This window comes from Tubulanus polymorphus, chromosome 6, assembly GCF_964204645.1.
Source record: "Tubulanus polymorphus chromosome 6, tnTubPoly1.2, whole genome shotgun sequence".
NCBI classification, from domain to species: domain Eukaryota; kingdom Metazoa; phylum Nemertea; class Palaeonemertea; order Tubulaniformes; family Tubulanidae; genus Tubulanus; species Tubulanus polymorphus.
In genome coordinates this window covers 2,618,210-2,632,786 of record NC_134030.1, presented here as the reverse complement: position 1 = coordinate 2,632,786, position 14,577 = coordinate 2,618,210, and the positions used below count along the sequence as shown (strand labels likewise).

The 14,577-nt window shown below is 38.4% G+C and overlaps 2 protein-coding genes and 1 non-coding gene across 4 annotated transcripts; 1 reads left to right on the top strand and 2 right to left on the bottom strand.

Annotated features, from left to right (window-relative positions):
- Positions 1-1,046: 1,046 nt before the first annotated feature.
- Positions 1,047-10,041, bottom strand: LOC141906877 (centrosomal protein of 70 kDa-like). Of its 2 annotated transcripts, none has more exons than XM_074796327.1 (13): positions 9,944-10,041; positions 9,664-9,705; positions 9,402-9,501; positions 8,940-9,063; positions 8,738-8,834; positions 8,311-8,484; positions 7,452-7,703; positions 6,608-6,696; positions 5,219-5,501; positions 4,578-4,751; positions 3,971-4,108; positions 2,939-3,119; positions 1,047-2,409 (listed from the first exon to the last, which is right to left on the bottom strand). In XM_074796327.1, exons 1-13 carry the CDS (start codon positions 9,971-9,973, stop codon positions 2,153-2,155), a joined length of 1,941 nt encoding a protein of 646 aa, XP_074652428.1. In that variant the 5' UTR covers positions 9,974-10,041; the 3' UTR covers positions 1,047-2,152. The 2 variants fall into 2 exon arrangements, with proteins under 2 accessions (XP_074652428.1, XP_074652429.1); XM_074796328.1 differs by having other exon boundaries at positions 9,664-9,719; positions 9,944-9,960.
- On the top strand, positions 6,175-6,310 carry LOC141907923 (U4atac minor spliceosomal RNA). Its single transcript, XR_012619560.1, has one exon. It is a non-coding gene; the product is annotated as a U4atac minor spliceosomal RNA (small nuclear RNA).
- Positions 10,042-10,710: 669 nt separating the features above from the next.
- LOC141906973 (uncharacterized) lies at positions 10,711-14,053 on the bottom strand. Its single transcript, XM_074796484.1, has one exon. The coding sequence runs from the start codon at positions 13,591-13,593 to the stop codon at positions 11,794-11,796; it is 1,800 nt and encodes a 599-aa protein (XP_074652585.1). The 5' UTR covers positions 13,594-14,053; the 3' UTR covers positions 10,711-11,793.
- Positions 14,054-14,577: the final 524 nt, after the last annotated feature.

The window sequence follows — 14,577 nt, the reverse complement described above, 5'->3', positions numbered from 1 at the left end:
GTTTGAGGCGCTTACATTATAATTCCTCGAGCACTCCTGGCATTTTGTATAATCGTTGTATGAGAGTAAATATGATTGATTTTGAAATTTGTTCAGTTTAATATAGCAACTCCTGGGATAAAGGCCTGAATCGATTTAAGATTTAATCGATTTAAACTGAATTAGTGAAAGCTCTTGTTTATGTTACCTTTATATATATTTCTCAATCTTGTTTGTACCAATAAATTAACGAATGCACATATTTAAATAACACAAGAAATTGTATCGCTCGCTACAACTTTCTTATTGATTGTGGTAACAAATTATGTTTAGGTATCATCATAATATGGAAAAACTTTTTGCCACCTACGAATGAGTACTGATGACACCAAGATGGCCGCCAATTGCGCCATAATTGGCTGATCAAAAATACCTGTCTCAGGTATAAAACTTCCCTTTCCAAAGAATACCCATCACTAATTGCAATGAGAAATGGCAAACCAGTAGGAAGCTACAGGACTCAAAGTCCCAAGTGGGCAAAAAGTGAACGCAATAGCTAAAAAATGGGCTAAAAAATGGCCGATATTTGTATATGGGAAGAGGGTTGAAAAATTCAAATTTTATGTGTACGTAATAAATGAATGATCCCAAAGCCACTAGCCAAACTTGTGACAACTAGCCTCTCAGGACAGGTTGATATCAGATGTCAAAATGCAGCAGTTGAACTGGCCTCTCGGAGCAGGTTGATATCAGATGTCAAAATGCAGCAGTTGAACTGGCTACAAAATTTGTCGGTAGGACTATAATATTGCTGTTCACAGTAAGAGATGGAGTATTAAGTATTCTCTTGTATAGCCTCTGAGATGTTGGTCGTTTGATAGATTTTCTTAACATTCCAGAACTGTGGATCTGGGTTCATGTCGAACTGTCGAACTAGGTCTGGGGAAAGTGGGACTGGGTCGAGAACTGTAGCGAAACCAAAACGATAAAATGAATTCAAACATGCAGTGCGTGTTGTTTTACCATAGAACAAAATGGGAAGAATCTCATTTGAATTTTATTAATATAACCATAAATGGCAAATCAGAAATAGTCAGCAATTCAAATCCTTTGCTACTAATAATGCCAATAAAAAAACACAATATTCATGAGACGTTTCTTAACACAAATCCATTTGTTCTAAAATCTAAATTCCGTCTGCCTTAAAATTAACATAAAATAATGAGTACTACTACATCGCCGAGACTGTCCAGCAGTCTGCAGATAAAACTAATTCTCATAATTCGGAAGACTAAAACATAAACTGTACTACATGGTTAAAATATAACATATTAATAGCAATCTTCAAAATCTGTCCACAGAAATTGATCAGCTGAATATCTAAATGATGCATAGATTAAAGTGTTTAATACTGAGTATAAATGAGGATATTCATGTATGGAATGTATTAAGTATTACAACTGATTAATCTGACTAAAATATTTCTTTTTCAACTTAGTGAAATATTTAAAGCAGTACCAAAACAACTGGCTAATTCTGAATGGAATTCTAGGCAGGTCTTGATTGGTCTTTACCGACTTCACAATTCTCTACTGACTCATTCATTTCGACCAGAATACAAGATCAAGAGATTCCGGCGCGTGGTAGAGTTTGTAATCCGGAATTGATATTCGTTCCTATATGGAATAAGTTCAATCAAAACCTGCCTCGTAAGACATAAGACGGTGTCGACTAAAAACTGTAAAATCCCACAAAAGGCACGAATCTCTACATGTACATGTATATACTGTGTATTTAGTTGACATAGCATTTTAGGCTGAAGAGGGGTGGTAGGAGATATTTCTATACCAGAGATATTTCTATCATTTTTTTCGCTAAACAAAAATGATACCTAGTTTCTACGCAGCGGCCGGGTCAAATTGAAAATTGGTAAAATTGATCACGATTTAAAAAAAGTAATGTACAGGGTAGATAGGCGGCCGGCTAGATCAACTTTTAAGCTCAGCAGAACGCAGAAACAAGGTATCAATTTTCTTTAACTTTTAGTCTTTCAACAATTGTGGGATTTTACACTTGTTGTTTAATCATGGATATTGTGATTCAGCTTTGAGTTAAATACAGAATAAAATATAAATGCAATGATCATTAATATCGGAAGAGACAGTTGTTGTTTCTATGATGCGAGTAATTTCACAGCCCTCACAGCGGGTATTATCTGCTCCATTCTCTGAATCTCGAGAATTTCCATCAATTTCGTCACCGTTTCTTCGAACGCCGGGAAAAACTCGTCGTACATCTCCAACTTCTGCAGTATGAGGTCGAGGTCGTCGCCGTTGAGTAGACCTTCGAGTTGCTCGGCGGTGGCCGCGTTTTGTAACTGACACAGTTTACCGACCGTATCGACGACGCAGGACGATTTGCAATCTTCATCTAAAACATAAATTACGCACTCGTTTTTACTTCATGATAGACTTGAAACAAATTCCACAAAATGGGGGAATTAATGAGTACGCCTGATTTGATTACAACTGATGATGGCTTATAGTATTTTTAGCCGATAGGTTGCTCGAAATATATCATTTTACTATAGAACTTGTTCATTTTTGGTTGGATCTATTCTGGGATTTCTCTCATCGGAATTAAAATAACTGTTTACCCCTGTGGTAGCATACGCGCTTGCACTACCCAGCGCGTATTGCATTTAAAAAAAAAAATCTGTATTCTTAATTCTATTTCCTACCAAAATTATCTCATACACGTTTCTTTACTGTTTGCTATATGCGGGTTGGAGCTCAAAATCAAAACGTGAATGACATGCACATCAGGTGCCAGTCTTGTGCGCCATGCGCAGTAAAAGGGTTAATGGAAAACACTGTTGTATCACTGTGAAAATGGCGCTACTGAAATTTAATTAAAACCAATTGATTATTGATACTATAGCATTCAATGTTAAACTCACCGAGCGCCAGAAGAGTCTTTATAGAATGCATTACGTTGTGAACTTCTCCTAATTTACTATAAATCTCATTCATTCGCGGATAAACTCCCGATAACGACGGGACGTCGAACAGTTTCTGAAAGTGCGCGATCATCGCTTCCATCATCGGCGGCGGCGGAGGTTTCGTCTCCGGGATCGAATCCTGAAATATCACATCGAAAATCGTATCAACGTCAAATAACGGAGGGTAAAAAATCTGTATTCATTTCTCCGCCCTTCTCGTTTAAAACGGTGAAACTAACATCGCACCAAAAATCAGACTGGTCAAGAAGGAATTCTCCAGTCCATTTTCCTATTAAAGTCTCTTTATCAACTGGATTTAATTACCGGTAATTGGACAAATGTTAATTGATCAGTTGATTCAAGGGGCAACTTTTTTTTTACTTGCCTTTCCCCAGATCATTTCCTGAAAAGCGCGTTGTTTTACGAGTGACTCGATCTACTAAGAATCCCATCAATTAACGCAGTCAAATACATAAGACATAAAACAGGGTGACAACAAACCACCCACTTGCAAATTCCCTGTGTTTTCCCTGTGAAAAGTTGATTTTCCCTGTGCTGGGCGTCATATGGAGACCATGACAAATATAAAATTAAAGACAAGCAGCCTATCGTCTGATATAGCTCCGCTGTGATTTTACAAATTTGTTAGAAAGTGGCGCTATAACTTTGTATTACTTACCATATGATCCTCGATATATAATCAGGTAGACAATTGTAAACATTCGCGGTGAAAACAAAGAGACAAAAGTAATTTCCCTGTGTTTTCCAGATTTTTACCAATTTCCCTGTGTTTTCCATGAGAAAAATCATTTCCCTGTGTTTTCCCTGTTTTCCAGATTCGTGGTCACCCTGTAAAAACTGTTTGTTTACGCGCAATCTAGCAATCTCAACATTCCCAGACTTTTCCCTGATTTGAAGGTAAGTAAGTGACCACCCTGTGATTAGTAGATCTATTGAACCGGTGCTGATAAATCAAATCCTATTTCTTACTTTGTCAAATTTGAAATCCTCATTGCTCAGATCATCGATCGCCTCTATCACGTCGTACATGTCGGAATCGTCCGTAAAACGAATCGGTTTCCACGGAATCAAATGAATCGCAAGACGTTTCACTGACTGTTTCAATTCCTACAAAATAACAAATATCTCGATGTATCTCTCATTGCTGTCTGGACTACAGTCAGGAGACTGTCTGACCAGCCATTCAAGTCGGACAATATTTGTCCAACCAAATGGTGATGATAATTCATTAGGGTCAGAAGAATATTTCCACAAACATCTCAAAGAATTATCTCGAGAGTTTAACGGTTAACCCTTTCAGTGCGTCTACACCGCAGTGCGGTGTACGAATCAGTGATTCGTGTATTGATTTAATTAGTAATTACTAATTATCTCTCTTTAAAGATGGCAGCACCTGTCAAACATAGTGAAATACTAGTAACTAACGATATACCGCACCGCGGTGTAGACGCACTATAGCGGTATTCCCGTTATTAAACACACTAGGGTGGAATTTTTCAGAATTTTCAAATTATCTTCAGCACTATAGGGTATTAATTAACCAGCACTGAAAGGGTTAAAATATTTGAACACAAACCTTTAAACTAGACAACTGTTCTAACCAGTGTTGAAGAGTAGGTATAACATGAGCCCACGTTTGTTCGCACCAAACAGCGTGCGCTTTCGCCGGTGAAACAGGCTGTAGATCATCATTGTTAGGAGGCCGTAGTGCGTTTCTCGAGTTTACTATATTCAACACATCACGAGCAAACTAGAAAATACAAACAATCAATCTATTCCATTCAGATGATTCAACATGGTTGCCACTTTTATTTGACACGCTTTTTCCCTGACTATTTCCTGACTTGATCTGCTAACATTCCTATTAATTAGCACAGTCAAAAATGTTAGACAATATAGAAACAGTTAGATTTAATGTCCGATTCAGCAATCTCAACAAATTGCCCTGACTTTCCCCGATCCCTAAGAGTTTATGTTTGGTGATGATCATAATATCTAAAATAAAGAGTCAAAGTTTAAACCTAGAACCTGGGGCCAGTTCCACAGCCGTGACTTAAGTCCGAAAGTGGTCTTAAATCTTAAGACTGGTCTTAAGTTGTTAGATTGGCTATAGAACTAAGTTGGTCTTAGACTGGTCTTCAGTCTAAGCCATGACTATGCGACTGGCCCCTGGTGGCACTAGATCCTCGAGAGAAGCTAAAACACTAATCTAATTACCTGTTCAAGTTTAGGTTGAATTTCGACTTGTTTGAGATTTTTACCGATTTGTGGCATCACGTCCGCCAAATCCATTAATCCGAATTTTGAACAGATTTGTTTAAGATGATGTCTGCAGTGACCGAGCGGCAGATAATCGATATCTTCCGCTAACGTGCTATATTTACGATCTATTCCTGTAGTCTCTATTCTCTCTTCGGTGACGTTGATTTTATGTTTCGCGATGATTTTCTCGAGTTTTTTATTTCGTGCCTGCAGCGTGCGGAAATCTTTCATCAGAGGTCTGTAAGAATAACAGTAAATATCTAGGTCAAACTTGGGATACGGAGGCATCGTATTGAGCGCATCTTAACCAGTATCTTAAGGTTAATTGTTAAACAGGAATTATTTCTAATTCTACAGAATTATTTATACCAAATTCAGCTTTCGTTACACAGTATATGATTCATTTTGCCTTCAAAGTGAGGCACTCAAAATATTGAGGGTCTTACTGTAGTCACTTCAGTGAACCCCCTGGGGTCAGATGCACAGTCATTAAATAAGTCTGAAAATTGTCTTAAATCTTAAGATTTGTCCCAAGTTGTTAGATTGGGTATAGAATAAAAGCCTGCTCTAAACCATGACTGTGCGACCGGCCCTTGGATCTCTATTCTCTTTGGGCAAAATATTATTGTGGGTAAAATACAGTGGCTCCACCAATTGGTAGAATCAAATATTATAGATGAACAACTAGGAATCATTTAGACAGTTTTCTGGGATAAGGGTTAATTTCCTGTTGACTATTTGAAAGCTATAAATCTGGAAATAAAACAGCTCATTTAAAGGTGACGTTGAATATAGGCCGATGATTAAGAAAATTTTAATTAGAATCTTTAATGTTGTAATTGTTTCAAACACCATTTTACTGAAGGTTCACAAACATTGACAAATACAAGTGAATGCCCACTGTTAATCTAACCGTCGTTGTCTGGGGGAGCACGCATGTTCAATGACCGTGTAGTGAGAACAGGCTTGCTGACACCAATCAGGTATCACATACCACTCACGCACCGCCTACTAGCAATGGTGGGTAAGGGTGCAATTTTTGGGGAACCCTCACAGGGAACATAACAGGAAAATAGCACATCCTACGCACCCACCAGGGTCCAGTTCCGCAGTTCTGAGTTGAGATTAGCCCCTGGGTTAAAACATTGAAAATGAACTAACTTTAACTGGAGTTAACTCCAACTACAATTGTGGAACTTGGTCCAGGAACAGGATTAATTTGATGATCAGAATCATATTTACATGAACTCCTGAAGAGGTGTGATTATCCCAGACAAAATAGTCTAGGGTAAACAGTCTGTTATAACGCTTAAAATTAAGTATATGAAATGTGGGTTAAATTACCTGGAATCGAGTTCCATTTTAATCAGTTCATTTCGATCTTCCAAATCTTTTATAACCTGTTTACTGTCGTGCAGTTCCTTCTCATACGTCTATAAAAAATACAGAGAAAACTTATCAATCATGTTGAACTTGAATGATTTGGTAAATCCTTCATTTCAATTCAAGATATATAAATTTCATTTCATCTTCTAAATGAAATTCAATGGGTTTTAACTCTGTAGTCACTACCAGTAATTCAGGTCTGCCAACGTCTGAAAACTGACATATTGAATTTTTTTCAGTAACATTTAATAGAAATATTAAAGAAAATGTTCAAATCAATCCGTAATCAACAGTGAGACCCTCAGTATTAAACATCTTTCATATTTCTGTTCAAATGCATCAAACGAATCTAATCAGTATTTCTCATTATAAAAGAGTAACAAATACTGAAAATCAAGAACAGTTGGCAGCTCTGCTAATTAATACCTAAAAGTGCTTGAGATAATTCGAAAAGTTTTAACTATCCCATCTCAGTGCGTTGAATAACAGGTTCACGGCTATAGTGCGTCTACTTCTAAATCAAATTTGATGGGTTTTAACCCTTTCAGTAGTCACTAAGTAATACACGAAAGTGCTGGGTCCAGTTCCACAGTTCTGAGTTAAGATTTAACTCAGAGTTAACTCATTCAAAATGAACTAATTTTAACTCAAGAGTTAACTACTGTGGAACCGGGTCCTGGAGATAATTTGAAAATTTTTAACCATTCCACCTCAGTGCGTTGAATAACAGGTATAAGGCTGCAGTGTCGTGCACTGTAGTGTAGATACACCGAAAGGGTTTTAATATTATCGCAAAATGTACCTTAAACAATCGTTTGTAATGTGAAGACGAATCGTTCTGTTTGACAGACGGAGGAGGAGTAATATCATCGTCGTCGTCATCAACATCGGAATCAGTGTCGCGTAAATCGAGTTGTTTTTGAAGATGTTGAATTTGTGTTTCGTAATTATCGATGATATCGAGTAGTTTCTCATCGTGAGGATTGTGCGAACGAACGGATCGACGTTTCAGTTTCTCGAATACTTGTCTCTGACGTTTTATGCGATTTTCATCCTGAAATAATAAAGCGATTCGAAATTAATGCCGTGTATAAAATTCTAATTCATCGCGTACACAGCAATCACAGCGACTACTGGGATTTTTACTAAGACGCAATGAACGTCTTCACTCACTGGCACAAAATAGAAAAAACCTTTGAGGAACCCTTGAAAAGTTTTTTTAAATGCACATCTTTACAATATGAGGGGCCAAGAGCTAAAACCCAGAATTTGAAGATTTTTTAAGCCCAAAAATTTAATTTTGGTATTAGAGGGGTTTTGAGGGATTAGAGGAGTCGGAAGGAATCCAGATAATACACAATGGTAACTGCATATTGATTCTCCGATGAATCTATTCTCAAAACTGTCCGAAAAATGATTTTAGATATCATAAATTGTGGTAGTAGTCCTCTTCTAGTGTTGGGTTTAGAAATTATACAGATTGACCTTCATTTTGACTACTGAAGTCCATGCTTATCAATTAGAATTTACAGAACTGGATTCAGTAGCGAAAATTACAAACTTCAACCACAGGGGTAGGCCTGCATACTGCCTCCGATTGGGCTGTGATACTGAACTGAGCAGAGGGTTGAATTTGTTATTATTTACTGTGTCTATTTTACCTGTTCATTAATGAGTTTGATTTTATTTCTCAATCGTGATATTTCATCCTGCTGAAGTTGTAGTTTTCGATCTAGTTGTTTGTTCTGTGATTGTACGACGTGTTTTGTATTACGCAATTTTTCTTCGCGTTCCTCCAACAGTGAACGCTCCAACGAGTTATCTTCCTCCAACTCCTGCAAATAAATATCATTTACTAATCCTCGGAATTCTTGCCGATTTTTTTTCACAGAATTACACAAAATTCCCTTGATTGAATCAGAGAAATTTTTTGGTTTGAAATGTTACAATTCATTCATTTTTTGCGGTTATAAGCACATCTAAATTCCCTGAGTTTTCCATGTTTTTTTTGTGTAAAATTTATACTGTGAAACTATTAACACATTTCAAAGTGTGATATGTCTGCGTTTATATGAAGTTTTTTCTTACCTTTAATTTATATTTCGAACTTTCCAGCATCAGTTTTAGATCTTTAGCGCGCTGTTCATAGTTTTCAGCCATTTCATTTTGCTGTTTCAAATCATCCCTTAAAAAAAAAGACAAATAAAGAAAAATTCACCAGACCATTTTGAGTAAAATTCTACTGAAATCACAGCGGCAATTCAGGTAAGTAGCCTTTTTTTCAACGAACCTGAGTTTATTATTATTGAGGATCAAATCTTGAACTAGATTCTGACGTCGCTCGCAATCTAACATCAACGTATTTAAACTATGACGAATTGACCGCATCATCATCGGATCCATGAATATAATCTCTATCAACACAACAGAACATGACTATACTGAACTGATATTAATATCAGCGTAGAGTTAACAAATAAAAACACACAGTAGATATTGGCCCTATAGGAAAGTTTATCATCTAACAATTAATTCTAAACTTCTATATTTTTGAATTACTGTGTAATTCATTATTGTATCATTTTGGTTTGGGGTTTACAAGCAACCCCAAAACTGTTAGAAAATAAAGTTTTCTACAAATCTACTGTCGATTTTTATTTTTATCAAAACAGAACACAATTACTTTAACAACGACTTAATGATGTCATAGGGGGAATTAACGGAGGTATTCATATCAAAGAATTTTGTTTACCATTTTGAGTGGTTAAATGAGCTGGATGCAGGGCAGAAATTGGTTGTAATCCATAATGACGAAGATCTCTATTTACTTCATCCCAGGCGTTCATTTCACTCTGAAAATAGCAACCAATAAAACCATTATATTCATTGTTTTAGCTAATGAGGAATCTTCTTGACCAGACCCTTTGGCTTTTGACATTTGCTAAATTCGAAATTTTACTAAATTAGCACGAAAATCTCATCTGAAAGTCTCTAAGAAATAAATGACGTCATACATCATACGCTCTTTGGAAGGCTTCGTCCATTTTTCGGATATTCTGAAAAAAAAAACCTAAAAATTTAAAAGGATAATTGCGGTAATTAGCAATCTACATACAAACTGCACATTCGATTCGTTACTTTAAACGACTGCTGATTAAAATCGGGAGCTCTAAAAATTCACACAGTTAATTAGTCAATTGCTAATGAGTTTACTCTACGTTATGATTAACTGATGATGGTTGAAACATGTAAAATTAAAGCACCAATAGCCTGAAATAGTTTGAAAATGCCTACCAAATTTCCCTCTGCAACTTCGGCGGCCATTTTATATTGGACTCACTTGCCGCAGCTAGAATATAGTTGAATTGAATTGTATAGGCCTAGTTGGATTCCTTTGATTAGTTCAGTTTAGAATGTCATGCATTCGCTTATCAAAGTGTTTTTTTTTAAGATAGAGTGATATTTCTGAGCCAATTCTAATCTCTGTGGCTGAATCCAGGTCCGGGTGAAATATACGCCTTATGCCTGGTTCACCATACATATTTAGTCGGGAGTGCTCCACCTATATGATCACACTTGTTGCCCTCTCAGCCTATGTCCTGTCAAGGAATACTCCACCACTATCGTAACCCTGATGCCATACATATGAAAGATGCCTCGTTCTCAGAAAAGAAATTATTCCACAAGTTAGATTACTCTGATGAAGAGAAAGAAAGGAAATAGATATATTTTTAGCCCAGCTTCGGTTTCTAGATTGCTAAAACGAGTGGCCAATCGAAAGGAACGAGCACTCCGACCGTGACCACAATGACAACTAACCACCAACACACCAAGCCAAAGACTTATTGAAAACCTCAGAAATGATGGAACAGGAATACGAAGTTATTCTATCCTGCTGGAAAAGCTGAAGTTAAAATAAATTTAATTTGAAATCTTTTTATTCAGATAGATATCGTTTTATTGTATCAAATGAAGCAAAAACTATAAATATAATGGTCATAATACAATGCCTAAAAAAGATACCATTGTATACTCAAAATATACAATTCAAGAGCGCTTCTACTAAAATCTAATTGTTCTTTATAATTCATGATTATTTCTTACAACAATTACTTCCTAATCACAAATACATTAAATGTATTAAACTAACAACAACTTATACACGATATTCTATATATTGGGCATGTGGCCTTTTAGTTTTTAACAAACATAGAGTCCAAGTATATATAATATTATGGCACACGCAATTTACCTGTTTATAAATATGTAAACTAACAATTAACGACCATTGAATCAAGTCTACAAACTAAACTTCCGAGATTGATACAAATTAAAAACATTTTCACCGATATTAGCAGAATCTATAACATGGTATTCGTTTAAAATCATCAGCAATTTCGAAGCATTAAAATCATGTGGGAAGACATACATGCTACATATTTTACTCTATCTCCATAGGATATCGTCTCAAATTTTGGACCCACCCTCGATTTCTGGGCGAAATGTTTTATTGAGGGAATGCTTTTACCGAACTCATTTTGAGACATTGAGTTAAACTCATTTTCAGACCATATGATTTTGAATTTTCAATCAAGCAGGCCTTACTCGTAGAATCCTTGCTAACCTAAACTGAACTCACATTTATTGCGCAAGTGATGCCTCACGTCTAGTATTGATCCGTGTAAATCTTCATATTCATATTGTCGTATTAGTTATAGTTCCAATAGTTATCTACTGTTGAATAATATGCCTTTCCAAACATATTCTATTTCATACCGGTAAACTATAGCCTACCTGATGAGGCTGAAGTGACTCAGTGAAATCAATCGCGCTCTGATATACAGTCAACCCCCGATATACCTCCCTCCCATTAACCACCACCCCCGCCTACCGCCAGGTTTTCTCAATGTACATCTCAATACACACACATAGTAAAAAACCCCCCATAAACCGCCATACTCTATACCGCCAAAATCGTTCGGTACCGATGTGGGCGGTATATCGGGGGCTGACTGTATATATATTCCGGTACTATTTTTCAAGATATACTATTATTCATCACTCGTTCGACTCCCTACCGAAAGCGATTTCGAGACATCGAGTTGAACTAATTTTGACACATTAAATTGCAAGTAAATTAACAGTTAATAATGCATCGGAATTGTATCTTCATTAGTCATCATTGACATCGGAATCATTACTGAATCATCGTATAATCCTGTATGATATACACTATTAGATATAGGTGGCACTGCTGCTGCCGCTGCTGCGATGCTATACTGCTGTCCCGGGTGTAACATCTGTTGATGAATAGTCGGAGGAGGCTGCGGCAGCTGCTGATGCTGAGGATGCTGTAGATGATGTTGTTGAGGGTGTAAATGTTGCTGCTGCTGGTGATGATGATGAGAATGATGATGATGTAGCGGATGTTGATGCGGCGGCGCGAGTTGCATCTGATGAATATCGATCGACGACGACGGCATTGTTACCGACGGCAACATAGTCAGCGTAGATTGTTGCCGCGACGATGAGATCGGGGACAATCGATTGTTGACCTGAGGAGATTGAGGATGTTCGGTCGGTAGAGCCGTTGCTGCTGATGCGGGTAGAGATAACGGGGATAAATGATTGATTAAAGGTTGCGACGTCTGAGGAATTTGAGTCGAAGTATTCCCCGTTATTTTAACGGAGGTCGAATTCGCAGGTGTCGTCGTCGTCGTCGCAGGTGTTTTACTGTGAGTGTTTATATGACGACGTAACGTCGAGTTATCGGTAAACGAACGACCGCACACCTCGCAGATGAACGGTCTCTCGCCGCGATGTATTCGCTCGTGTCGTTGTAACGCTTGTTTCTGCGTGAACGATCGGCCGCAGAACTGACACTGAAACGGACGTTCTTTCTGATGAATCACTTTGTGCAAACGCAGCGAATTGCGATGCGTGAAATCTTTACCGCATTCGACGCATTTATAACGTTTAACCGCGTCGTGTTTCATTCTGTGTTGCCGTAGCGACGAAGAGAACGTGAATCGCATATCGCACACGTCGCACGTGAACGGTTTAACGCCGAGGTGCACGTTCTGGTGTTCCACGAGCGTGTGCTTCTGCGTGAAACTCTTACCGCACGTCGGACACAGAAACGACGTCGCCTCGCCGCGGTGTACCGCAGCCGTGTGCGTCGTCAGTGTGTACCGCGTCGAAAACGTGCGCTCGCATTCCGTACATTTAAACACCGGTTTCACGAAGTCGGCCGTGTGCGTTAACATGTGTTTCTTCAACACGGATTCCTGTTTATAAACACGACCGCACGTGTTACACACGTAACGTTCATTGTGCGTTTTACGATGAATCGTAAGATCTTTCAGTAACGCGTAACGTCGACCGCACGTTTCACATCGATGATTCCTCTCGTGATGAGCTCGTTGTACGTGCTGCAGCAGATTGCGTTGATCGACCGTTTCGCAGCCGCAAATTTCGCATTTGCTTTTCTTTGTTTCTTTTTCCGCATCGTCCGGAGAATTATTCGTTTCGGTTTCCTCGACGACCGGTAACATTTGTTGCGGCGATGTGATTTTTCGGCGTTTCGTAGCGATGATTCGTGCGGCCGATCGAGTCGTAGACCGAGTGACGCGACGTGTTTTATTATACGCCGGTTTCGCCGTCATCTCCACTAAATCATCGTAATAATCTTCACCGACCGACGACGACGACCGTTTGCGTTTCGTCGGTTTATTCCCCTTGCGACGGTGATTGAATGTTACTTTTTCTGATTTTTTCGTTTGTAATTTACGACAAACGGTCGATGTTTCAGCAGCATCGATTTCATCGCCATCACTTTCGGTCGTCTTTTCGCTCGATTTTTTCTTCGCTTTTTCTTTATTTCGACCTTCATTATCATCCTCTACCTCATCGCTCGCCACATTCCGATCATTTTTCTCTCCCATTCCGATCTTACGTACGGTTACTTCGTCCGTTTCGATTTCGCCGGCTAGAGTCTTCAGTCGATGCGGAGTCGACTCCGACGACGAATTAATCGTCGATTCTTTAACGACTTCGATATCGTTGCGATTGTTCGTCAAACCGTGAAACGTGACGCCGGGAACTTTAAAAATCGTGCATTTCTTCAGCAGCGTATCATCGTCATCTTTATCGTCATTTTCATCCTCGTCTACGAGTTCTTTTCGCGGCGGTTGCGAATAAATGAAATAATTCAAATTCTGAGCGTCGGCTTTGTCTTTTTGACATTTAGTTTGCCACCGTCGTACGGATTCCTGCGCTAGGTTACCGGCTTCGATGGCATTGTTGCGTCGTCGAGGCGAGCTCGCGCTGCTGACATCGTCTTCTGCGGATTGAGGAAATGTCAAGTTTCCGCTTGTAAGAAACTTTTCTCCGCCAGAAGAAGTTTCGTTTGCTTTTTGAGCGTCGGAGAATTCTCCAGTTTTACGACTATTATCAAGACTTTCAAGCGCATAATGAGCCTGTTTAATACACTCCCATTGACCTTGAATTAAACAGATATTATTGGTCGTACACGTGTATTCAACTCCGGTGTCACTCTGCAGTTTTTGAAAGAATTCGTCTTTTTTGCCGCCAGGTATTGAATCGATCAGTCCCGGCGCTACCCATGCTGTAACCATAGCAAACACAGCCATTGTTATTCATCTAAAATTTAATAATAATATCTTTTGACGTTATAAAATCATGACCCATGTCTGTAAGACTGCGGTTAAGAAGGATAGGCCTACCCCTACTAACTAATTGATGGGGGTCAAGAAATTTGGGCAGTGGATATTTTACCATATACGGCTAAGTGTTTATTTCTGCTATTTTACCGTACATCGTCGCTGATTGGCTGATTTACACCGCGCATGCGCACAGAGATGCGCGACTTAGACAATTCAAGGAAAGTGTGGAGAACAGAGTTAGAG